Genomic DNA, 27,078 nt, shown 5'->3' on the forward strand with positions numbered 1-27,078 from the left:
CTCCATCCATACCCTTTCATATCAATTGAAGTAAGTTCCCGGTTCTCTGCCTTATTTGACAATTGTAACCCTCCCTTCTCCAGCATCACTCCCTAAACCATGGGTTCCCAACTTGGAGTGCAGACCCCTTGCTTAATGGTATTGGTCCAGAGCATAAAAAGGGTTGGGAGCTCCTGCCCTAGACTCAGTTCCGTCTGAGGCTTCCAATGTCTTCTGAACACTTCAGGACACAAACAATGAAGTAGACAGAACTCTACATAAGCAGAAGAACTGATTTGCGATTTTATTAGCCTGTGTGCGACTGCTACATAATGACTCACATTCAAGATATTCCATCACTGATAAAATTGCCAAGGAATGGTCCATGTGTGGAAGGGTTTCCCCACAGATACACTGGGTTGGAGATAAAATAATCAAGTCACTTGCTCAAACTGTAAGAGTTCACTGCATAACATGACAAAAGCACAAACAGAAGCCTCATACTAACAAGTTCTGGTAAAAGCTCCTACACTGTAATAATTTCACTATAACAAAACACCAGACATCAAGATTAAGCTAGAACACTGGTGCTTTCAACAAGTCAATTACATAATTGCATGTCACTATAGTAACGTCCATTACAGACCAATCAACTGTTGCGATCATTTGGGTAGAGCGTACTCCAGCAAATCAGTTACATATGAAGACTAGTATTGTTGCCATTAGAATACATCACATCTATAAGTTAATAAATCTGAGCTACTGTTTAAATACATCACCAGCATGCACAATATTGAAGCATAATAATCATATTACACTTGATAAGACAGCATAATAGGCAAGTGCATCTCTTTTAAAAAAAACAAATAAGCTGCTTGAAGATCAATTCCCATTATTTTTCTTTTTATGAAATCTGCCCTCGATTCGGCCTGACCCAAAAAAATGATCCTGTGCTTCCAGTAACATTCAGAGGGGTCTAAGTAGTAACAAGACTTATCTCTGGTCTCAAATGCCACCAGTTAAACAATGGTGGGATCATAACAGCCAACTGGCCAACATGGGTTTCCCCTAATCATAAAAGAAAAAAAAAGCAATGTATCTACCAGCAGTTTTAAACTAGGCCATGATGCTGGTAGATCAGTTTTGTTTTAGATCCAGTTACTTTTAATATCTAGAAATACTGTTTTTTTGCAGGTCACCATTTCAGAACTTGAGCCATAATCAATTTCTAATTTAGGGAAGAGTGAGACCAGGAGTTCATCTATGGCTTTATAAATTAGATTTTTTTTTAAATAGGTAAACTGAAATAAATTATTTTATACTGTGTTGTTAATACTTGATCTTTTTCCCAAAAGAATGGAGGTTACTGAAACCACAAGAGTATTTTTTTGTGCAGACCTCATCATTCAAGTTTTACGTCTGCCTAGCTTTACGTTAAATGAAACAACTCCACTTATTTAACTACAGAACAGTCCAAATGCCAGTGTGTGGCTCCCATTCCGAACCAGCACGGCCAAGTCTGACTTTCCGCTAGTGGTGTTTTGGCAAATGTCGAAGAGGCGTCAACAGGGCGGAGAGTGAGGGGAGGGGGTAACCAGAAGCTCTCCCTCCCCCACCCCAAGTGGAAAAAAAAAGACTGCGGTCGCAGCTGCTGCAGCCAGTCTCCCCCTCCCCCCAGGGCTTAATTGTTCCCTTCCCCCCCTTCGTCGTCCTGCTGGTCGCTTGTCCAGAGTGTCAGATTGTCGCGGAGAAGCTGCATGATGAGGGTCGAGTCCTTGTAGGAGTCCTCGTTGAGGGTGTCGAGCTCAGCGATGGCATCATCGAAGGCGGTCTTGGCCAAATGGCAGGCCTGCTCAGGAGCATTCTGGATCTCGTAGTAGAAGACAGAGTAGTTGAGGGCCAGGCCCAGTCGGATGGGGTGCGTAGGCTGCATGTGCTCCTTGCTGATCTCGTGAGCCTCGCCGTACGCCTTCTCTGAGGACTCCACCACTGTGGCACGCTTCTCACCAGACGCCACCTCGGCAAGGTAGCGGTAATAGTCTCCCTTCATCTTTAGGTAGAAGACCTTGCTCTCATACTGTGTGTCGCTGCAGTTTTTGATCAGGTAATTGTCTAAGAGGTTGAGCACATCTTGGCACACAGATTCCAGCTCTTTTTCTATCTTCTCCCTGTAGGCCCGCACCATCTCAATTTTCTTCTCGTTACCGTCTGCAGAGGTCTTTTGTTCGATGCTGCTGATCACCCTCCAGGATGAACGCCTTGCCCCTACCACATTTTTGTAAGCAACAGACAGGAGATTCCTTTCTTCATTGGAAAGGGCTTCATTCAGTTCTGTTACCTGTTGTGAAGAAACAAATAATCTAACATTAGACAGAAGCAAATAAGTCTACATCACCTTTGAAGCAATTGTAAGGCAGGATATGGATCTAAATAATATATCAAAAACTGTAGATACTGGAAATCTGAAACAAAGGGTTGGAAAGACCAAGCAGGCTGGGAAGCATCTGTGACGAGGGGAATCAGAATTAATGTTTCAGGTCAAGCATCTGAGAGAGAGAAAGACACACACAAACTAATGTCAATATAATACCAATATAATATTAAAGTCAGTCCACCTTACTTCGGCCTGACCTGCTGGGCATTTCCAACAGCTGTACATAACATAACTTTTACATTATTTTACTTTTCCTCTCTTCTGCAGCAAGGTGACTTTGAGCTTCATCCTACCGGGTGGTATTTGCTTTGTTCCCCTTTCCTCTTTTCAATGTGAAACTAATTGGTTTTATTTCCCCCGATCTGACAGAATCTGAAGTGTTAATTTCATTTCTCGATCCATATGCTACTTGACCTGCTGTGTGTATTCAACATTTACATTCCTGATGGATTTAAGACAAAGCAAAAACCATAGGGCGACAAAGACAGTAATATTTAAAAGCCACAAGTCGATATAGATCTGGTATTCATAGACCTGAATGGATAGATATGGATAAAGTCTTGACAACTAGCAAAACTTGAAAAAGCATTATACTGGGATTAATGGAATAGCTTTGTCTGAGAGCTGCCCCAGGGACAATAAGATAAATAACTCTTTGGTTGTGACTCACTTAACTGAGCAACTCCAATCCACTGGACAAGTTGGGCATCACATTGTAATTTCTGCCAGCTGAGGTTGGAGAGGAAATGCAGCATAAGGACGCCAATTTTAACTGGATTTGAGTTCCTATATGACAGCATTGTGCTGCGTCTGGCTACAAAGAAATAACTTTCCACAGGAATGAGTAAAAATTCATTGTGATAAAACAACCACATCGATTATTCTTTTTTATGTTTATTATGATGCAGCATATATAGAAGATATACCACCCTAATTTTCATTTCAATTTTACGCTCTAATTTTGAAACGTCAGTACTATTGCTGAGAATTCTGTGGTCAAGCACACCTGTGTCATTTCTTATCTTAAACCTTACAACTTTGTTTTCTTAAAAAAATAATTACCAGATCCTGGCAAAGTTTTACTCATACAAATAAAGTCAATCTTTGGAGGTCTTGTGACTTGTGGGATGCATCTGTGGTGAAAGTATTAAATTTCTTACTGTTAGCGTCCTATCAAAACTATAGCATAAGGCAAGCCAGCTTACTTTCACCTCTGGATGCATCTCCCAAAGTAGCCCAACTTCAATGGAAGTAAGATTCTGGCAGAAGGCACAATGATACTTTTAGTTTTTCCCAATGTTATAAAGAGGAGTCCTAACCTTTATGTATACATTTAAATCCTGCACAATCCATGGCTAGAATGCCACTGCAGCCATTAACTGCAGAGCTATTGAAGTTTCAAATGTTCAGTGCTCATTGGGCTACAGTTCCCTTCCAACTTGAAGCTAACATGAGACGGACAACATTTTAAATAAAATGTAGATAGACCCTCTAAAGCTTGCTTTTGCAATTTATTAAGGTCATAGTTGATCCGATATTGGCTCTGTTAGTTTCCTAAGCAATCCCCAAAACTTTTTACTCCTACTAATTTCCAATATACTTCATGACTCGGCATCAATAGCTCTCTAGGTTAGAGAATTTCACAATTTAAACGATAGTCTTCTTCATCTTGCTTAAATGGGAAATCCTCTTTCACCATGCCACCTGTTTGATTCTGAAACAAATATGTAAACGCAGCATTTTTGTTGTTGGTTTATTAAAGTCTTGAGATACAATTTATTCCTTGGCAATAAGTGATTAACAGCTCATATGAAGTACTTGAGAAGCCTTAATTGACATAAGCCTCCCTAACCAATTGCTGCATGGATATTTTAAAGCAATGCAGCAGATATGATCACAGGGACCAGTCCTCCACACCTAGAGAAGAGGAAACATTATGATTTCAGTTACAGGTCTAATCAGTGATCTTAACAGTCCTACTGCCCAGAACAGCAAATATACTGATCACGAAACTGGAAGCCAAGTTAAACCACTTCTGTGGCTGGCTATTAATTCCAATGCTAATCCGGATCCAAATTGTTTGTAAGTAACTTGTTTTCTCAATACTCACAGGACACATGCAATGTTTTAAAAATCTGTCAGGAATAAGAAGGTTAGCTTGGATGTCAATTTAATGTTTCTTTCCTTGTTCTCCCCTCCCCCCCCCCCCCCCGAACTCCCCCAAATAGTGGCAATTATTTCACCTGAAATGTGAAAATACAAAAATACATTTATCTGTACTGGGTATTAAGTGTTTTCTATTGAAGAATATGGAATCCGGTAGAGAAAATGATTAAGTCAGAAGATCAAGATCTTATTTGCTTGTTTTAATACATGTTGCTAGATTGGTGATTCACCTATTCAAAGAGTTTATTATTCCCCTCTTTAGAAGATGCTGTGTACAGGACTTGGGAATGAATAACTCATCATCAAGCAGATCTACAATCCCAGTGCTTGTTGAATAATTACCAGAAAAACAAAATGAGTACTGCAGTATTGGTTCATTAACTTCAAATTACAGAACTTATTTTGCAATGTTGGCTGCAATGCATCTTGACAAAATCATTCCTGAAAAATATAAGGGAGTTCATTTCAGATGGGTACAATCTCTGACTTGGTATAGCGAGTAGATTTATGGTGAGGCAATATGAAAAGTTAAATATTTGACTGATGGACAACTATTAATTTGTTTTTATTTCTCATTTCAACAAATGGCAGCCAACCAGCTGTGGAATAGGTTGTAATGTAGACAGCTGGCTATGGATAACTACAGAGTAATGTGATCAGAGCCAATATGGAAATGTGTTGGCTGCTGGTTGCACTGACATCCCATTGAGATGAACAGAACCAGAATGCACATACATGGCTACAAGGAGCTAATCAATACTAAGTGATAGTAACCAAAGGCAAATTTCCAAATCTTTCTCCTACCCGCCATACAATCTTACAAGAAATGTGACAATTTGGCCAATGTGGTCCATGCCAGTTCCAAGTCCCAACAGTTTGCCTTTCTTTGTTTCCTGTTTATTATCCAATTTCCATTTCTCACATTACTGTTGGATCTACTTCCTTTGACCTTTCATCACAGAATAGCAGCATTTAAAAATCGGACTAAAAAATTGGCATGGATTAAGGATTGGAGAGTAGATGGCAATAGAGTCTGCTCTGCCATTCCATCTGGGCAGTTTTACCCTTCTCAGCACCATTCTCCCACCTTCTCCACAGCCTAAACAAAAATCAATCAACCTCCGTCTGCAGCAATGAACTCCACAGATTCACTATTCTCTGGTTAAATAAATTTCTCATCTGTTCTAAATGGACATCTCTGTATTCTGAGGCTGTGCCCTCAGGCCCTAATTTCCCGTTGTTTTGTAAATTCAAACCCAAATCTAATTGAAAGGAAAACACAAGAGTTCATAATGAATGTCTAACCTCGTTTCTACTTTGGGGGGGGGGGGGCACACACAGATCATGTGGTGGCATTATGACGTATGCAATTTGCATATTTTCACATATAATAATGAATAATTTAAACAGATAAAGAATGCTCAAAAATATTACATTATGCAAATATCACTGAAATATTAAATATACATTCACTGCTATAGGAAACATCTTCTCCACATCCACTATTCTAGACGTTTCACTAGTTGATAGATTTCAGTGTGATCTACCGATCCACCCCTCCATTCTTCTAAACTCCAACGTATAGGTCCAGAGGCATGAAATGCTTCCCACATGTTAACCCTTTCACTCCCGAAATCATTCTCGTGAACCACCTCTCGACCCTCTCAAATGCCAGAACATCTTTTCACAGAAAAGGGGCCCAAATCTGCTCACAATACTTAAAAAAGCTGCCTGACTGATGTCTTTTAAAGCTTCGGCATTAGGTTCTTGTATTTATATTCCATTCCTCTCAAAATGAATGCTAATATTGCATTTGGCTTCCTTACCTACTTCACCTACAAGTTAACCTTTAGGTAACCCTGCACAAGTCACTTTGTATCTGATTTTAGAACTATTTAGAAGATAGTCTATGCCTTTATCCCTTCTACCAAATTGCATGACCATACACTGTATTCCATTTGATACTTCTTTGCCCATTCTTCCAAAATTCTTCTGTAGAGTCCCCCTTTCTCATCACCTGCCCCTCCATCCATCTTCATATCATCTGCAAACTTCTCCACAAAATCAGCAATTGAGTCATCCAAATCACTGCCATGTACAGCACCTTGTGTCAAAGGCCTTCTGAAAATCCGAGTGAACCTCCACTAACTATCCTGCTCACTTCCTCAAACAATTCTAACAGATTTGAAGATTTCCCCTTACGAAGATCATATCCAGTCTCCTTTAAGTAGTGCAATTTCCTAGAAATGAAATAACGTCATTGTACTCTGGTTATTAAGCTGTCAGCTAGTAGAAGCTATTCCTTCCTTTCTATTCTTCCAATAATTTTTTAAACATTTGTAAACAGCATTAAATCTCCCATTAATATCTGCTGCTCTATGGAAAGCAATCTCAGCCCCTCTACGTCACTGAAGTCCACAATTTTCATTGTGTTAACTCCCTTCTGCATCGTAACCACACACATCCTGCATGACATGGAACCTGAATGAAAGGAGGCACATTAAAGGACAAGTTATAGACGCTAGTAAGCGAAAAGCTTTGACTCACAAATGACAAGGGAGAATATATTGCTCCTGTTGCCGCTGATATTCCTAATGGCCTCCTACGCATCCCTGAATTAACACGCCTAAAATATACATATACTGCAGAGGCAACATCAGTCCCGCTCTCAGCAAACACATTGGGATGCATGATAGAGTAACGTTAGTCTGTCAATAAAGGGTTCAATAGATTTAGTGAAAAGAAAAATCAAAACTTATAAGCCATGGATCTATGAGACAACAGGCACTGAACTGTTTTGAACAATGTACAAGCGTAATCAATTTAAAGCTATGGTATAAACCAAAATGTCTCTCCCATTAACCGTAAAAGTTATTTATTGAGATACAGCATGGAATAGGTCTTCTCCAGCCCTTTGAATCACACTGTCCAGCAATTCCCCGATTTAAAACTAACCTAGTTACAGAAGAATTTACAACGACCAACTGGTACATCTTTGGACTGTGGGGGGAAACTGGAGCACCCAGAGAAAGCCCACTTGGTTATAAGGAAACGTGCATACTCCTTAAATGCAGTGGAAATGAGCCTGGGCTGCTGGTATTGTAAATCACTAAACCACCACATTACTGGCTCCTAACAAACCCTTTGAGGTGCGAAATTTCAGAGCCACGGTAAATTTTAAATATTGCATATTGTACAGAAGTCAATCGCTTCCCAGTAAAGACTCAGTAAATCAAAGCCAAACTACACTACAACTTATTCATCCAGTGACCATTGCTGGCAGATGGAATAACACTCGTTTCCTCCAAGCTCCACCCCTTCGCAGTCTCAGTGAACAGAACCTTGGTGACTAATTTATGTCTGGGGGAAAAAAAAGGCAAAATTCCTTGCAGCAATATTCACAGAGAAAGGCGTGGATGATGAGGAGATTTGGCAGAGGTGTATTGATTTTACAGGCTTTTTCAGTACCAATGAAGACTTATGGGTTTTGAGAAACACCAAGTTGGAGATGTCCCCAAGGGCTTAATGTGCCTTACTGAGGGAGTTAAAGAGGATATCACAGAGGCCTTGACGGAAATGCCAAAATCCTCTAGCTACAATGTCCTAAAAGACTAGATAATGGCTAGTGTTGTTGCTTTAAGAGTAACAGAGATAAACCAGAAAATGATAGGCTAGTGAGCCTTTTGATAGCGTAGTTAAATTACTGATTTACTTTTACTTGTATTTGTAAAAACATGGACATTAATACAGCTTTGTGCTGGGAGGTCCTGTCTTAGAGATTAATATTTTTTTCATGAAGTGAAGAGAATTGATGAGAACATGGCATTGAATGTTGTTTAACTAGTCCCTCATGGTAGGCCGGTTTGAAGATAAATATCACATGGTACCCACAGCAAGCTGGATACAAAATGAGCTGGAACTGGTGCATTGCTCCTCTGAATGGAAGCCTTGAAGAAACAGTGCTGGGCCTGGAGAAAAAAGCAGGTGATCCAAGAAGATGTCTGCATTCAAAACAAAAACCAAAATTCTGGTCAGGGAGGAAGTTCTCAAATGATTTAGAAGGACACAGATCAGCTGGAAACTTGGGTGGGGGAAATGATAGGTGGAGTTTAATGGAAACAAATACAAGGAGCTTCATTTCAGGAGGTCAAGTGCAAAGCGACAATATACAGAAAATGGCAGGACACTTGGGCGCAATAGCACTGTAGCAGTTAGTGTGACACCATTACAGCTCGGGGTGTTCTGGAGTTCAGAGTTCAACTCCAGCACAATATGTCCTTTCCCTGGAAAGTGTGTTTTCACTGGATTCCTCTCATTGTCCAAAGGTGTACCAGGTGGGTTACAATCACAAAACCTGCTGATGCAGGAAATTCAAAGCAATACATACAAAATAGTGGGGGAACTCAGGTCAGGCAGCATCCATGGAAACGAATAAACGGTCATTGTTTCAGGCCAGGACCCTTCATCAGTTGGCTTAAGTGGTCATTGTAAATCATCCTGTGTTTAGGTTAGGGTTAATCAGATTTGTTGGGTGTTGCTGGGGTTGCGTGGCGCAAAGAGCTGGAAGGGCCTAATCTGTACTGTATCACAAAATAAATAAACCATTAGCACAATAATGGTGGGCTTGATTGTTCGTTACTCCAAAGTACTGTTCTATGTTCAAATAAAACTTTGTTAAAGCAAAGATTTGTTAACCCCCTTTGCACAATATATGCAATTAACACAAGATATTCCACTTTCTCATTTCACTGACAATACCACACAAAACCACATTGTGTTCCACAGACTTCCTCAATGATCCAGTTAGTAAACCTCATTGCTCAGTATGTACTGCAAACACCTGAAGCTGCTCCGTTCAATTCCCCAAAGCCTGAATTTGCTGAACTTGTCCATTAATATCCGAGAGCAAAAAATCAGAAAGAAATGCCTTTAAACTACACTTTATTACCTTCTTTGAAAGTAAACAAAGCATAGAGGATTAGGTTTGGCAGCAAGATTCTGTCCAATGAAAAGACAGTTTTCAGATGAATTATACCAGACTCTGCCATTCTGGAGTGTTCAATAGCAGATTCATTATCAGTTCATCATCTATTATTGCTCTCCAATGTCTTAGGGAATTAATGACATTGGTTTTTGAGCATTTATTCCAGATATACACCAGCTGATAAGTACCAAATTGTCAACTTGATTTTTTTTTAAATTATTGCTGGAATTGGAAATACCCAAGTTAGTTGTCATACATTGCACATTTCCAACTTCAGTAACTTCTATGCCCTTTGAACTTTGGATGTATTTGATCCGTAAAGTTCACATTCCTTGTTTAGAAAATATTAAATCCTTAGGGATAAGATTTCACCACTTTAACCATGCCTTGGTCTTCTTTATATTTGTCCCCAGCTACCTCAAATTTATCATCTACACCAGACTGTCTTGCCTATTATTTCCTTTTTTGAGAATTCAACAACTCATCCTCAAAGTCAAAGTACATAACCTTTTCACCTTTTCATTAGAAAAATGTACTAATACACGAACCACGGCCAGGTAGCAAAGGACTGTAATAAATCAATTTGCAGATTTAATTTAACAAATGTTTCATTAAAAGATTTAAAATTGCAAGGGAAATATCTTGAGGCAACAAATCTGATCCCATGCTGGCAACACACTAAACACTGGAAGAACTCAGCAGGCCAGGCAGCATCTACGAAAAGGAGAAAAGTTGACGTTTCAGGCCGAGACCCTTTCCTGATTCCATGCTGATCTATTTGCATTTTCAAAAACTCCGGGCAAAATAGAGAAACATGAATACAACTTAGGGTATACAGCAGCAAAAACAAATGCAGGTTAACTGACTGCTTTGCACAACTTCCTGTCCACGGGGACATTTTCCAGCTTTCCGTTGTTTGCCAGTCCTCCATCCCACTCTGATCCACTGATCTTCAGCCTCCTGCGCTGTTACAATGAGATCCAATGCAAGCTTGAGGATCAGTTTCTCATCTTCATTTTGGGAAGATCACAGCCTTCTAGTCTCAGTACAATTTTAAATAACCTAATTTCTGACTCAGTTATTCTTCAGTGACATTGGCTCTTAATTATTCCACTCCCTTTTATTCCCCTTCTAACAGCATAGTACACCACAGCAGCAGACCCTTCAGCCCATCATCTCTATGCTGGTCAAAATGCCAGTCCAAACTAATGTTCCTGGTCAAAGTAGTCCTTATCTGTTCATGTGGCTGTCCGAATGTCTTTTGAACATTATTGTCATAATAGCTTCCATCACCTCTTTAGTACAGGTACACACCATAGTGGAAACAGAGTTGTCTTCCTGCTCTGCATTTCACATGACTATTATTTTGTGTATATTCAGAATCAGATTTAATATCACCAGCATATGTCGTAAAATTTGTTGTCTTTGCGGAAGCAGTACAATGCAATACATAAAAAACTGAATCTGTGTATATACATATAAATAAGTAGTGCAAAAATAAAAATTTAAAGTAGTATTGAAGTGATGTTTGTGGGTTCAAGGCCTATTCAGAAATCGAATGACAGAGGGGAAGAAGCTTTTGCTGAATTGAGTGTGTGCCTCAGGTTTCTGTACCTCCCTCCTAATGGCAGCAGTGAGAAGAGGGCATGTCCTGGGTGACAGGGAGCCCACTGATCCTATTTAATCATTGACCAGATAACCTTGTTTCCAGCTCACCCTGACTCTGCCCCACAAAAGAAACCTCTCTCCCCTCCTCCCCCCCCCCCCCCACTCTCCCTGCAGCTTAATGAACATCCTGTGGCAATTTCCCAGTTTTGAAGAGTCCTCAATCTAAAACATCACCCGGTTCTTTTCCACACATGGCCTGATTACTACCAGCACTATTTTGTACTAATAAGTTCATCATCTACTTTGCAAGTTGGTGGCACAGTAGTACTGCTTTGAGTGTGACATTATCACAGCGCCAGCCGCCGAAGGATTTTGGCCCGAAACATCGACTGTACCTTTTTCTCAATAGATTGTGCCTGGCCTGCTGATTTCCTCCAGCATTGTGTATGTTGCTTCCAATCTGCACTATGTTCTCCTGTGAGACCTTGTTTCATCCGAGTGTTCCAGTTTCCTCTCACATTCCAAAGATGTATGGGTTAGTAATTACTTGGTCACCAGTGTAATTGGGTTGACAAAGCTCACTGGGTCAGAAGGGCCTGCTGTTACCGTGCTGTATCTCTAAAACAAAAATTTCAGATCAGCAGCTATTTGAGCATATGCTCCAGCTGACATTCTGCAACAATGCCTAAGGGTGGAGCAGTCTTGGCAATACCTGAGTTCAGCCCACCTGGCCGGTAACCTATCAAGGGCTTGCTTACACTAATCCCATTATATTCTGTCCAAATTCCAATCAATTCCTCCTAAACATTAGGGACACTTTACTGTGGCCAATTAACACATCAATCTGCACATCATTAGGACTTGCAAGGAAGCCTGAGCACCCATAGAAACCCCCGTAGTCACAGGGAGAATGTGCACACGGACAGATACAGCATCAGGACTGACCCCAGTTTGCTGGAGAGCAAGACATGGCTCTGGATATACTGATTGTTCTCTGCCTTAACACAGCAATCACTTTTAGAGAGTTAACTCAAAGCCTGACCAACACCAAGTTGTAGAATATGGAGCTGTCTTTTAATCTGGTGAAGGAGCATGTACCTTGTAATAAACCAATGCAGTCTGAGCTCCTGTTAATGGGAGAATTAAAGTTGCAAATATATGGCAACTGCAATACAGAAAATCATTTCTTACAAACAAATCAATGTAGACTTGTTTTTAAAACTGTGAAATATTATCTGGAATGAATTGGTCAAATGGGGTTTGCAGAAAAAACTGAAACCGGAAGAAACCATTAGCACCTTCACACCTACACTGCCCTTCAATAAAATCATGGCTGATCTTAATCTCCAGTGCCATTACTATACAAATCCCAAATGTTGCTTGTCTTAATAACTGCAAACTCCATGGTACATCAACGGACATTTGAGTACCTCATGTTCGATATACTTAGCAACCGTCTTGGGCAAAAAATTGCAAAGATCACCACCTTCTTGATGAGCAAATTCCTTTTCGTTGAACTAAATCATTCAGCCCTTATTCTATGCTCCCTGGACACAAGTCAGAGAACTATCAGTTCACTCTCTACCCTGAAAAGTCTCATGAGTTTTGCAAGTGATCTCTCATTCTTCTGAACTCCAGTAACCTGTCTGCTTAACCACATCAGATCTCATTGGATCACAGCCCTTCCACTCCAAAACCCTGGAACCAATCCAGTAAATATCAGTGACTGCCCCACAGTAAATAGCAGATCCTTCCTTAGGTAGGGAATTTCAAACCCATAATATTCCAGGATCTTTATTCCAAGTATAATGGATACAGTAGCCCAGCATATAGTTGGCTCAAATTGCTCAATGCATTTGCATGTTAACCTTCAGTGACTCACTTCATATCTCTGAGCAGCAACATAGAAAAAAGGAAAAAAAGAACCCCATCTAACTAAGAAAAAAACCCACCAACTATGTTAAAAAAAACACAATTAGGAATCAACCCCCCCCCCCCCCCGGAGCAATACTGAAGTAGCTACTTTGTCACATATGTTCTGGTTATGTTGTTTTAAAACCGTTTTGGAAATCTTTATTTTTTACAATTTCTAAAGCTTTGAAAATTAATTTACAACCTAACAGACTGACTGTTCTATCTGGAATAGTTCCGTATCATATTCAGGGTATCTCATCTTCAGATCAACACGCAATTGCGTTTGTTACACTGCTGGCAAGAAGGGCTATTTTATTAAAATGTAAAGATATTTCTTCCCCTACATTAATTGAATGGTTTTCTCAAGTGATGTTATGTCTTAGCTTGGAAAAAATCAGAAGTAGAACTTTTGATCCTTGATTTGATTTTGAAAGAAAATGGGGTTCTTTTGCCAAATATCATCATTTAATTTGAATTAAGTTATATGGCTTCCTTCCAATTTTTTTAAATATATAAATATGAAATGGTTGATGACTTTTTTTTATATATAGTTAGATGATGGTCAAACGTATTTTTACCACCATAGTTGCACTTTTCCCATGCCCTCACCATCATTCAGCTTTCAGCCGCAAGCCTAGATATATTACACTTGGTCACAGTCAAAGTACAGCAGCACATGCCAAATTTGGTCTCATTGTCCAGATCCCTGATTGTGGATTGTCAACAGGATTGGTCCCAATACCACTTTATTCGGCACCCAGTAGTCACAAAAACAACCAAACCAAAAATGACTCACTTATTCCTATCGTTTTACATCAATCACAGAATGTTCAATCAATGCTACTACAATACATCCCCCCCCCCAAATATCATGCTGACTTAATCTTTTAAATGGCATCTTGTCAAATGTCTTCTGCAAATCAATGCATCAATTATCCCTCCCGCTCCCCCCCCCCCCACTTTACAACCTCAAACTGGACCCATTTCCCCTGTTACTGAGAACAGACCAACAGATCTTATAAATGCCTGGTTTCTGTTGCACTTGTTGTCTTCAGATCTGTGGGAACCAAAGAGATTTTGGCAGTGGATGCACTGGTCATTCTTTGTCAAAACCTTGCAAGGTCCTGACTAAACAGTTAACTCAGCTCTCCAAATGGTGAGTGTCTAAGGTAAAATGGGCAGCAGGGAATGGTGGGACAAGTTACTGGTTGGACTAGTAACCCAGAGGCATCAAGAGTTCAAGTTCCATGTTGGAATCTGGAAGTTTATTTTTTAGAAAAGCAGCTCCTCTTAATAACGATAACCAAAAAAAACTACTAGATTGTCATTAAAAACCAATCTGATTTGCTAATGACCTTTGAGAGGAGGAAAATTGCAATGCTTGGCCTGGGTACTCAAGACCATAGAAATGTAGTTGCCTCTTAGTTGTGTTCTAAAATGGATTAGGGGGAAACAGTAGCTGTGCTCTTTACACCACTGCCTACCTCTGTAGTCATCACAACACTGCAGCTTCTGAAGACCATTGTTTCCCCAAAGTTACCATCCAGGTGTAGTCCGCGTAATGGTTAGGTGGTAAAGAACCGATATGCCATGTGGTGGAAGAAAGAAATTTAGTCTTGTGCATACAATTCAGTAATATGAGAGAAACTTTCAACTTTAATGAATATTTTTAACTACAGCACATTTATCCTGCCCTGCCTCACCAAGCAACTGCACAAAATTTGTAAAATGACCAAGGATTCATGTTTGTGATGCCTCTTGAAAAAGTCAACATATATTTAATCTTTTCTCGATAGGTTGGGTAAGTGTGTGGAAGAGCTTTTGGGTGCAGAGCATTGTATCCAATAGAAATCTGCCTTTCTTCCAAACATAACGTTCAATACCAGGAAAGAAGAAAATATATTTAGATAATTTTTATAGTACTTGCTTTGATCTGCAGCCTTTAAAGCCAATGATTTTCTTTTGAAGTACAGTCATCCCTGCAGTATGGGTAAACATTGCAGCTACTGTGGGACTGAGCTGGCAGGCTTTTGTCGCAGTGCTGTGGTGGGGAGCCACAGGCTAGTTCTCCACATCTGACCTTGACATTCATTTTGCAGAAAACTATTATATTAATAATAATTAACTATGTAAGCAAATGAACTACCTTTTCAGGAGACAAAGATCTTTTCTGGGCTCAACGCTTCAACAGACTCCATGTTAGTAGGCATTCTTCATATTATCTAATATTTCAACCTCAGACATATCCATAATCATCAGATGACATTAGTAATATGGAATTGAACAAACAATCTGCTTTAATGTGGATCAAGGGATAAACATTGGCTGAGAAACAGAATCAAGTGATACCTCAAACCCAGAGAGCACACAGTGGCTCCCTGTTTAAAAATCTCCTTTGAAGAAAGGTCTAGCATTCCCTCACTAGACTTGAGACCTACCCTTGGCTATTAATGGTTAAATTCCTGGAAGCAGAGTTAATCTCCAAACCTCTCACTAAGTGAGAAGAGCAATAATGATCTATCCCTTAAAATGCATTTTGATTCCACAAAGAAAAAAAGAATGCCCTTTTATAGCAACACATACACACACACACAAAGTGCTGGAGGAACTCAGCAGGCCTGCAGCATCTATGGAAAAGAGCACTGTCAACATTTTGGGCCAAGATCCTTTAGCAGGACTTGTTTGTGAATGAATGCTCCTTTGTAACTGGAAGCCTCTACTGGTACTGAGCAGAAGCCACCAATTCTCACTCACATTGTATATGTACGATATACACTGCTGACATCAGGACACCTGATAACCTTGCTTCTTCCTGGCATCTACCATGGAATCAATTTTCCCTCCTTGGCTTTTTTAGCACTTTCTTTAGTCGGAGGACATCAGTCCCCCTCCATTGGCATTCTCCCAAATCTTCATCTAAATAATCATTGAAAATGTATTCAAGCTAAAACTAATTGATTCCTTATTGCTTGCCTGATTTTGTCTGATGCTGGCAATCGACACACAAGTCACAAGTTACCCATCATCCCAATAAAGTTTTTAAGCTGCCTACTTATTGATGTACGGCAATTTCTGTACCTTGCTCACCAAGGAGTTTGCGTTAAACTACATTGTTAACCCAACAAATCTGGATTTTCATCTTGAAGCTCTGTTTCATTAGTTTTGTATGTGGGTTATTGATCTTATTTCTAATCATGTTTTAGTGATGTTAAAAAAAAATTGCAAAAACTACTGTGTTAAAACAAAATGGTGTGAAGTACTTGGGAAGATACAACCTCCTAGAATGAGCAGTCAAATGCCAAAGAGGGCATTGCAACCACCTCTGCCAGAGCTCACTCACTGCTAGCCAAGTAGAAGACACAATGAGGCTTGAGAATGCGTTTCAACATTTAGCTGGATTGTGCAACTTCAGAGCATTCTCAGCTTTATTTCAGTAGTACTGAAATTATCTGGCCAATTTTTAATGCAGTCCTGGAAATTTGACCAGGGAATACTCAGACTGCTCTAAAGGTAAAATTAAAAGACACTGGAGCCCAGTTAGAAGTAGTCAAGTTGAACATTTACCTTGTCCTTCCCCACAACCATCACCTTTCTATACATCCAGGGCACTAAACAGTTGCTATCTTACACAGAACCAATAAAATCAAAATATTTCAAAGGACAATAAACACCCATAGTACTTTGATCCACGATGAACAATAGTCAAAAGGCAAATTTATAGAGCTCCTGCACAAATATCACTTAGTAATTGTGTTTGAAGGTTGAGTGATTGTTTTATTATTTACTGGATGAAGTCATCTCTGATAAGAGTGCATTTACAAATTTGTCCTTCACTGCCAACAAAGTGGATGGCAGTAAACTGCTGCCTTGAATTGTTAAACAAAAGATTGTGCACCTGCCAACTTCCCCTCCAACTTCTTATTCTAACCTCTGCCCCATTCCTTTCCAGTCCCGTTGACTGTTTATTCCCCTCCACAGATGCTGCCTGGCTTGCTGAGTTCATCCAGTACTTTGTGAATGATTTTGCTGTGTTATTGCAGTCTTTCCAAGGTGCACTGGTAGATGGGGAGCCCCAAGATTTATAACTAACATTGAAGGAAACTATATTTCCATGTCAAGTTGGTGAGCTGGGAGGGGGGTGGTTGCAGGATAACATTACCAAGTACTCTGCTATCTTAAAGGGAGAGGTCATACGTTTGACAAGTGTTGTCAGAGTAACCTGTACGAGTAACAGCAGTGCACATTGTAGATGTAACATTACATCCTGCTCTCTTGTATTTATATAGCTAGTTCTGGTTGAGTGGAGTTTCTTCTAATGGTACCACCCCCCCCCGCCCCACCAAATGATTAGAAAGGAATGACTTTGATGAAAGAACTGCGGATAGTTGGGGTAAGAATTACTGAATGTCAATCTCAGCCACAGGGCAGAACTTTCTCGGGGCTTTGTGACTGAGATGTTTGACATACAGCAATTAGAAGCATCTTCCATTCATGTCAAGAAGGACCTCTGCTCATGTAGAATGTTACCCTCAAATCCCATGGACCTGTTTCACAGGGCTACAAAGAGTAATGCTTCCTTGACATCTCACACCTCTCTGGAATTTGGATCGTGTCTACCTTCCAACGAATGCGCTCTGGAACGTTCTGGCACCTCACTGGACCATCAGCAAGTGATTCAACATCTTCTATCATTTTCTGATGTATTCTGATGGGATTTTAATTATCTGCCCTGCTTTTTGTGTGGACAAGATATAGCTAGCCACTTGTCCACATTACCAGGAAATTGCCAGTGTTGGGAGGTGTGGAATACAAATTATTTTGTGTATCAATTGCTCTCGGTTGGTATCACAGACTGAAGACTAGTTTTCATTTTGCTGGGGAGATAGAAGGCAAAACCAAAAAGAACCATTACCACGTGCTGGCCAAAGGTGCTTTGGCGCCCATCTACTGGGTTTATTCTTGGATCTAACTTTCTCAATTAGCTATTTAAAATCCTCACCATCACTGATTCTTCAGAGTTTCTTATCCACTTACTGGAGGAACTACTCTACTCCAGAGCAAAGAGCTATAAACCTGAAATTTGGTGTTCAGCCACTTTTGTCAGGTTAGCAGCTTATTTCTAAATACTGATACTTCTCAAACACTAAACTCCTCATGCAGAGTTGGACTCCTGCTTGATATTAATGGCATCATTAAATGAGGGATATGCAAGTTTACAGGGGGTGTAGATTGTGGTGGAACGATACATTCAATTGACTAACCTCAATCAACGCCAAGGCGGTTTACAAGGGGATGAGCAGACTTTACTAAGGAAGCTTAGATCCTTCAACATGTACAGCAGGATGCTGGAGATCTTTTACCAGTCTTTTGCAGCAATTGCAGTCTTTTTTTATGGCTTTATGTTGGGGGTAGCAGCATCGGTGCTGATGATGCAAAAAGATTAACTCATCAAAAAAAAAATTAAGCTGAATCCGTCCTTGCTACAACCCAGACACTTGAGCTCAGGGTGGAGAGAAGGTCACTAAACAAGCTGTTATCCATTATGGACAATCTGGCAACATCCTCTTCATGACCGACTGAATAAGTAGCGGAGCGTCCTTTTGAACAGACTCACTCAGCTCCCCTGTCATAAAGATCATTACAGAAAATCTTTCCTACCAAATGCAACAAGCAGATACAACTGTTTATCTCTGTGCAACAGGATAACTCATCAGAGTACAATAGTCTTTTATCTCATATGTTATTGCACATTGGTAAATTGTGTATTATTCCATACTTTATTATTAGTGCAGATACACTAGTGAAGTTGAAGAGACTACTATACAGGTATATGGAGGAATTTAAGGTGAGGGGGTATATGGGAGGCAGGGTTTGAGGGTCAGCACAACATTGTGGGCCAAAGGGCCTGTAATGTGCTGTACTATTCTATGTTCTATTAGTTAAGTATGCACACTGCTAAGAGTGTTTTTAAATATTCCCACTCAGGAATTTATTATTATTAACCCAGCAATGCCCAAATGAGCTTCCAGATCTGCTCCTAAACCATCCCAAAAAGATATCTGTTTGAATTATTAAGATGTTGCAACCTTAAATGTATATCCAACTCAATGTGAATTTCAAAATAGAATTAATTCAATACTATGAATATAATAAAGTTTGCAGAAAATTGGAGCCTTAAACAGAGAGGGAGGTGGGGGAAGGAAGGAAGGAATGGACTTGAAGTGGTGGGGCTGAAAAGATGGGGAAGTAGGGCATGTGAAGGAATCGTAATGTGAAGGAGACGTAAAGACACCAAGCTTCACCCAGAAATTAATGTGCTGGAAAGTGATTCTAATTGCCCCCAGCTTTGGACTGCCACTAAAAAAAGGACAGGTCTCTCCGCATTTCCTTAACATTCACTCACTCCACAATTACTATTCCCTATCCAAGCCAACTTGAACAGATGTACCAACAAATCTCTTGTGTTGGCTTGTCATCTGCCATATACCCACCATCTTTCATGCCTTAGCCAGCTCAGTCATCACACAACTGGTGACATACAGTCCCCTAGCTGGCAACAGTGTGGAGTCTAATAATTACCAGTGATCGACGTTGAATAATTATTGACACAACTACCTTGAGCAGCTACTCTTATTTAAATCACAACCACAAGTTTACTGTATCCGGAATTAAGAGTTTCTGCATGGCAGCACATCCAGTTATATAATGCTCTCAAGTATTAAAGGGCCTTCCTTGTCCCTGGAATGAGGCATGATCACCTGATTCACTGGTAAAGCACCAGCACTAAATTGCACTATTTCTAAGCTTTAGAGCACTGGAATAGAATATGGAAATATTACACAAGATAACCTAACGTACCACTATTCCATAGCTTACTTCCAATAAGTTCAAATACATTCTTTGGCCCTTTGTTCTTTGTCTATCATTGAAACTACATTTCTGAACAAAGTCACCCAAAAGCCACTGTTATTTCTACTGTTTACTTCATCTCTATTCGTTCCTTTATCATTAGCCTCAAGTGGCATTTAAGGGCAAACATGGGCACCTTCATAGTACAGTGGTCAGTGCAAAGCTATTCCGGAGTTCGGAATTCAATCCCAGCATCACCCTGTAAGGAGTCTGTACTATCAGGCACCTGTGGAATGCGTGGGATTTTCCCTGGGTGCTCCGATTTCGTCCCACAGTCCAAAGACGTAACTCGGTAGGTTAACTGGTCACTAAATTGTCCCGTGGGGGTTAATCCGATTTGGTAGGTATTGCTGAGGTGACATGGCTCAAAGTCTATTCTGCACTATGCTGCTAAATGAAATGACAGCACCAATAAAATCCACCCTTTGTTAACTTGCTTGCCAGTAAAAGCAAATTATGTGCTTAACATGTTCCTGATTCTCAAATCCCACGAGTCCTTTCATTTAAACACACTTACGAAGACCCTAATTAAGGCTCCCCCCAATTCCCATTGCTTCCTTCAACAGAAGTACCTCCTACAATTAAGAATCCTCATCTGGAGCCAATATTCCAACTGAGGCATTGTAAATTCAGGCACAAGGAGCAAGAAGTGATGTGGTATGCTGTATCCATCAAATGTAACGCCATTTCCTCACTCTTGTATTCAGTGCTTGAAGCTTATAAATATCTCCTGTCTCTTTGTGGTTATTTCAACTCCCATCTACACCGATCTATGCTGAAGAAATGTACGTACCACAGCGACTTACAGGTTGAATGTTATAGTTTAACCAGCTTTAGCATTACAGGGTCAAATGAGAGGAGAGAATGCATAAAATTGGCTTCAAGTCCTTGCATTTTATATTAAACAAAGATTCTGGAACGAGAGGCAATCTGTTTAAAGTTAAACAAGAGGTGTGATTACACGGGTTTTGAATATTTTATCACCTGTCAAATGATGGGAAGATCATCAAGGAGCAAATCTGTAGGAACATTAAAACAAATTGTAAAATCCAGTGCTAGACTGAGAAAGCAATAATGCTACAGGGGAGTTTCTTAGTTCTCTTCTGTGAAGCTTTCTTGCCTAGTAAGGAAGGCAGTGTTGCTGGATGGATCCTGGAAGTTTCTCAAGTAAAAGGAGAAAAAAAACATTGGAGCAAACAAATGAATGAACTGTTTTCGGGCTTCCAGCTGGGTACAGGTATCAATGACAAATTCTGCACCTTCATCAAGGATTATCCCTAGCTATGTCTAGTCCGGTGGAATATATACCCTCATCATCTGTCCCTCCGGATTGGTTAGCCCTTATCAAATCTGGTTTCCACTGTCACACCTTGTTTACAATTGAATTCCAGTTTTTATTTAAAGCGAGACCCTTACCAAGGAGCACAGGTGTATTCATTTGTGTTACCTGGCAAAACCAGCAGTAGAACTCCATATTCGCAATAGCCACAGGATCGACTCCCATGGCACAAAACTAATGTGCCGTGCCACTGGCTTTTGGGACCACCAATGATGAAGATAGCAGAGTTTGTCATCGAAACACTGGTTAAAATCGATACGTATACCCGGCAGGAAGCTCGAGAAGAGTTTATTTGTCAGATATGGCAGGAAAACACTAGATCTATTGGAGGAAATATCTCAGTTCAAAATATTAAATATTCAAAATAGCTACGGAAAAGGACATGGACTATTCCAAGGTAAAAATAGCCATTTGGAGAAGGGCCAGGTTTTACTGGGTTAAGAATAGATCTGGCACAGGTAAACTGGAATCGATGTTCACTTCTTGTCTTGCCTGGTAAACAATGGAAAACTTAAGATAGAAATGTTTCATCTATGATTCCACTTGGGAGAAGTGTAGATCTGTACCCCGTTGTTTACTCAAAGATAGCAAAACAGAGCAGGAAAAAAGGTCATTAAAAAAGTTCTAACACGTGCAAACACTAACTGCAGGATGTTCAGAAAGAAAGGAAAGCTTGCAAATAGACCAGCAGCAAGAGGGGAATTCAGAAATATTCTACAGGCCTGTGAACAGGAAATTACTTGTAAATGACAGGTGGCACTAATCAGGCGTCAAAAAGGAAATGAGCTCATGGAGGCGCTGGGCATGGCTGCAGGACCAAATGAACTCTGTGTTAAGTGATCCCAGCAGTGTGGGGGTGGGGGGAGGTAAGCAAAAGTCTCAAAGGCAGAGCTCCAATTCTGGGTTGAATAAAAATTGAGATACAGCACACTGTATGCATTAAAAGTACTTAGTGAGTATGCCCACAAGAAAATTGATTAAGGGTTTTATTTGATGACGTTAAGTACTGTGATAATAAATCTACTTTGAACTTTGATATATCACCTAACTCAGCTGTGATGCATTCTAGGTCACTGGGAAATGACAGCCCTGGCTCTCTTCCAAATATGGTGCATCGATTATAGTACACAAAAGGCAGAAAATGGCTGGGAAGCCCCTCAACCAGTGAAAGGGGCATCATCTCAGCATGCCATATTACAACAAAAGAACCTTATGTTTTATTCCCTCTTTCTCTTTAAAGTTTACAAATGCACTGTTTCTTAGTTTTGCATATACATTTCAAAAAAATTACTAAACACCCTTGCTCATCAATTTCCTGGAAATTGTTCACCAACAGCTAAACTCTCTCTTCAGCAGTTTGAGGAACACACCTGCTTCAGTTACACCAATGTCCAAAAATATAGTAACCTGCCTCAATGACTATTATCCAATTGCTATTATCCAACAGTGATGAAGCATTTGGAGAGGTTGGTAATGAAACAGATCAACTCCTGCCCGACAGGCAACTTGGATTCTCTCCAATTTGCCCATCAGCACAACAGGTCCACAGCAGATGTCATTTCATTGGCCCGTCACTCGATCCTGGAGCATCTGGACAGTAAGGAAGCATACATCAGGATGTCCTTTACTGACTACAGCTCAGCGTTCTAGATAATCTCTTCAAAACTAATAAGCTTCAACACATTGGCCTCAATACTTTGTTGTGCAATTGGATCCAGGATTTCTTCACTTGCATATCCCAGTTAGTCTGGATTGACAACAACATCTCCTCTACAATCTCCATCAGCACTGGTGCACCACAACACTGTGCTTAGCCTTTGCTCCACTTGCTTTATATTTATGACAGAGGCTAAGCATAGCTCCAATGCTGTATTTAAGTTTACTTATGAAACTCCTGTTGTAGGTCAAATTAATTGGAGGTGGTGATGAATTGGGATATAGCAGGCCGAGTGCCATCACAATCACAACAGCCTCAATGTCAGCAAGACCAAGGAGCTGATTATTTACTTCAGGAGGAGAAAACTGGAGGTCCATGAGCCAGTCCTCAGAAGATCCGAGATAAAGAGGGTCAGCAGCTTTAAATTCCTGAGGACCTGTCCTGGGCCCAGCACCCAAGTGCATTAACAAAGAAAGCATAGCACCAGCTCTACTTCTTTAGGAGTTTGTGAAGATTCAGCATGTCATCTAAAACTCTGACAAACTTTTACATGTGTGGAGGAGGGTATATTGACTGGCAGCCTGGTATGAGAACACCAATGTTCTTGCATGGAAAATCCTACAAAAAGTAGTTGATACGATCCACTCCATCACAGGTAAAGCCGTTCCCACCACTGAGCACATTAACACAAGAGCGTTGTCACAGGAAAGCAGCATCAAGCCCTCTACCACCAACACTGATGTCATGCTCTCTTCTTCCTGTTGCCATCAGGAAGGAAATAGAGGAGCCTTATGGTGCACACCACCAGTTTCAGGAACAGTCACTATCCCTCAACTATCAGGCTCTTGAACCAGAGAGGATATCTTCACTCGCTCCATCATTACAATATTCCCAAAGCAATAGACTCACTTTTATATCATGTTCTTATTATGCATCGCTCATTATTATTTCTTTCATTTTGTACTTGCACAGTTTTTCTGCGGACTGGTTGAACGCCCAAAGTTGGTCTTTGTTTCCGTTATGGTTATTATGCTATTATAGAATTATTGAGTATGCCCGCAAGAGAATGAATCTCAAGGTTATAGTAGGTGTGGAGAGAGAAACTGTTATCAGTTGTAGCAGCTAATACAACACAATGTACATAATAACTGGGAGTGACAAAGAAATCTCTTTCCCACCCACACATAGGACAGCCAAATGTGGCAATACCGGAGAAACATTTAACTGTGAAATGGGAGCAGGATATACATTCAAAATTATCTACAGGGCTATGAGGAAAGAGCAAGGGAAGCACCAGCTGGATCACTCATGCATACAGCTTGCTTAAACCCCAAAGTCTAAATGCCTTCTTTTCATCCGCAACTATTTGGTAATTCTTCAAAAACCTTGCAGTCCTGAATGGAAAACGATGGTTCCCAAGCTCAAACGAGTGCAATAAGCAAAATATCGGCTTGGGCTCAGAGGTCGCACTCTTGTCAGATTGTGGATTCAATTCCCACTTTAGACATGAACCTAAAACTGGGCTGAGACTCCAGTGCAGCACTGAGGGCTAGAATCCTCCTCCCACCCACCACCAGTTCCTTCAGTGAACTCATGGCTCAAGTTTCCATTTAAAATTACCCACACAATTACAAACTTTAACATTTGAAGAAAGAGTACACAGTGCAATGTCGAGAAAATGATTGTTTACTGTTCCTTCACATTACACAAAGCGGTATCTTGCTTTTAAGATTGGCAACCTGCTGCAGCTCTAAAATCAGCTGAAAATCACTGAATAGCATCTGGCTTGCTCCACAAGTAATCCTGTTTTAATTAAGATATACATTTTATTAATTTCACTGGTATAGAATTAGCTTCTTAACAAGTTAAATGCACTAATGCCTTAGATGCCTACTAGAGGCCTTGGATCCAACAAATAATTAAGATCCAAAAGGGGCACATTTCATGTAAATGCCTTTTATGAATGTTGGAAAATGATAGTTCTACACAGATCCAGTGGTGGCTTCTTTAAGTATGAAAAGTATAAAGTATTAATGTGCATTGAAACACATCTCATTTGGAATTTCATAATCTTTTGTGCTGTTTTGACTGTTTCTGTACAAATTAATCTGAAACTTGTGAACATTCAGTTCCTGTTTTTGCCCTATCCATGTTATTCAATGTGAGACAAGTTGAAGTCTCCCCCCTCCCATCTAACTGCCCCAACAAGTACAGAGATCTCATTGCTTACCTGAACACTTGTTCTCTTCTCAAAAGTACCTCCATCACTCACATGCAATTGGATCTGAACAACAGAACAGGACTGTCTTGGGGTACTGTTACCCATATGACAGCATTTTAATAAGCTCACTCAATATGGAGATGGGTTCTTGCAACAGCACACCCTTGTTGGAATTGTGGATCATCTGAAACTTTAACATTCCCTTCCTCTTCCCCCCACAGATCCTGCCTGTCCTGCTGAGGATCCCCAACATCCTTTATATTTGTTTCTGTTTGTATCGACCACTCAATTCTAGTCAGTCCATAGTTACCACAGTACATAACTGACTGCTGGACCATGGTTTCTTTTAGCCAGTGCTTAATTTTGACAGGTAGCTCAAGGCTGTTCAATTTATCTCACATTGAGCAGTGCAATTTCTTGTTGTAAACATCAGCTGCCCTCAGTTACTTTGACCCAAACCCAGATGGGCAACGGCATTATAGTTAAAGACACGATCATCTTGCTTAACCAACACACTTCCTAGCTGATGGTACTGATCATGAGAGCAAAGTGGGTAACTAATGAATGAGAAATTAAGGGTATGTGCAACAAGGACACTACTCTTAATTAATCTACAAACAAATCCTGAGATTTGTGGATTGGACCGTAGCTCATATTGGCCTCTTTCAGTTCTATGTTCTTCTCATGCTCTTGCCCACTCTTCCTTGCGGTCGATTGGCAAGCTGGGGGCTTTGCGCATTTTTGTTCATTTTTCTTTTCACGTGTGTGGGGGGGGGGGAGGAATTGATGTCTTTTGTTAACTATGGCTTTCTGTACGGCTATCTGGGGACATCAAATATCAGTTGTATTCTGCATGCATACTTTGATAATAAAATGAACTGGATGTACTAAATTAGCCTCAGTAATGTAAAGGACAAATTTAATGTACATGAGATAGTTTAAGATCAGAATGAAGAAAAGCCAATTAGGAATGAGCCATTTTAGATCTGGTACTAATTAAAAATAAATTAATAATTAAGGTCTCAAAATTAAACAAAGCAAACCGTGTAGGCACTAGACCCAAGTTGGCTATTAACACTTACAAATATGTATCCCTTTAAGGCCACAAAGTGGTCAAACAGCACATTAAACCAAATGTTGCCGTAAAGCCCAAAGATGTGGTCAAGTTTGGTGTTTGGAGGACCAGGACACTAACAAGGGAAAGTAGGGTACGGGTATAATATTGCATGAAACAGACTCAATTAAAACCACAAACATGAGAGATAAGGAAATAAAACAGCTGATAAATTAAATGTTGTGCTTAACCTCAGATGAGGGAAAAACTTGCTGTAATATTGGAGAACAGACTAAAGGTTGAAAGTAAAATTTAACAGTTTTTGGAGAAATTCATGGGATTGAACCGATAAATCCCCATAAAGTCTTGACCCGTACCCAAGGTTTTAAAAGAGACTGTAGTGAAGATATTGTTCACACTAGTTGTCAAATTGCAAAATTTCATAGACCCCAGGACTGTTCGCATAGCTTGAGATTTGGCAAATGTAACCTTATGATTCAGGAAAGGCAGAACAACAAACTACAGACAGTAATAAGTGCTAGAACTATATGAGTGGTGAATGAAGGGAAAATAATCCTGCAAATAGACAGTCACCATAGCTGTGAATCATGTCTGGAAAATACGTTAAGAGAATGTAACAGTTCAGGAGCCACAGTAGTGCAACACATTGGGGCATTCCAGAGTTCAATTCCGGTGCCGTTCTGTTTAGAGCCTCTGTACGTATCACAGGACCTGCCCTGGAAACAGCATGTAGGTATGACAAAGGAAGCAGAATGGTGCCTCCACTTTCTTAGAAGCTTGCATTGAAACAAG

The 27,078-nt window shown here is 40.2% G+C and overlaps 1 protein-coding gene across 1 annotated transcript in view; it reads right to left on the reverse strand.

The window, feature by feature from the left end:
* Positions 1-262: 262 nt before the first annotated feature.
* The window catches only part of LOC132395857 (14-3-3 protein gamma-B), a 51,190-nt gene continuing 24,374 nt past the window's right edge, over positions 263-27,078 (reverse strand). Inside the window, exon 2 of the mRNA XM_059972977.1 lies at positions 263-2,317. Coding sequence (XP_059828960.1) covers positions 1,661-2,317 — 657 coding nt within the window. The 3' untranslated portion in view covers positions 263-1,660. The remainder of the gene's footprint in view (positions 2,318-27,078) is intronic.

Source organism: Hypanus sabinus, chromosome 6 (assembly GCF_030144855.1).
Source record: "Hypanus sabinus isolate sHypSab1 chromosome 6, sHypSab1.hap1, whole genome shotgun sequence".
In the NCBI taxonomy this organism is placed as follows: domain Eukaryota; kingdom Metazoa; phylum Chordata; class Chondrichthyes; order Myliobatiformes; family Dasyatidae; genus Hypanus; species Hypanus sabinus.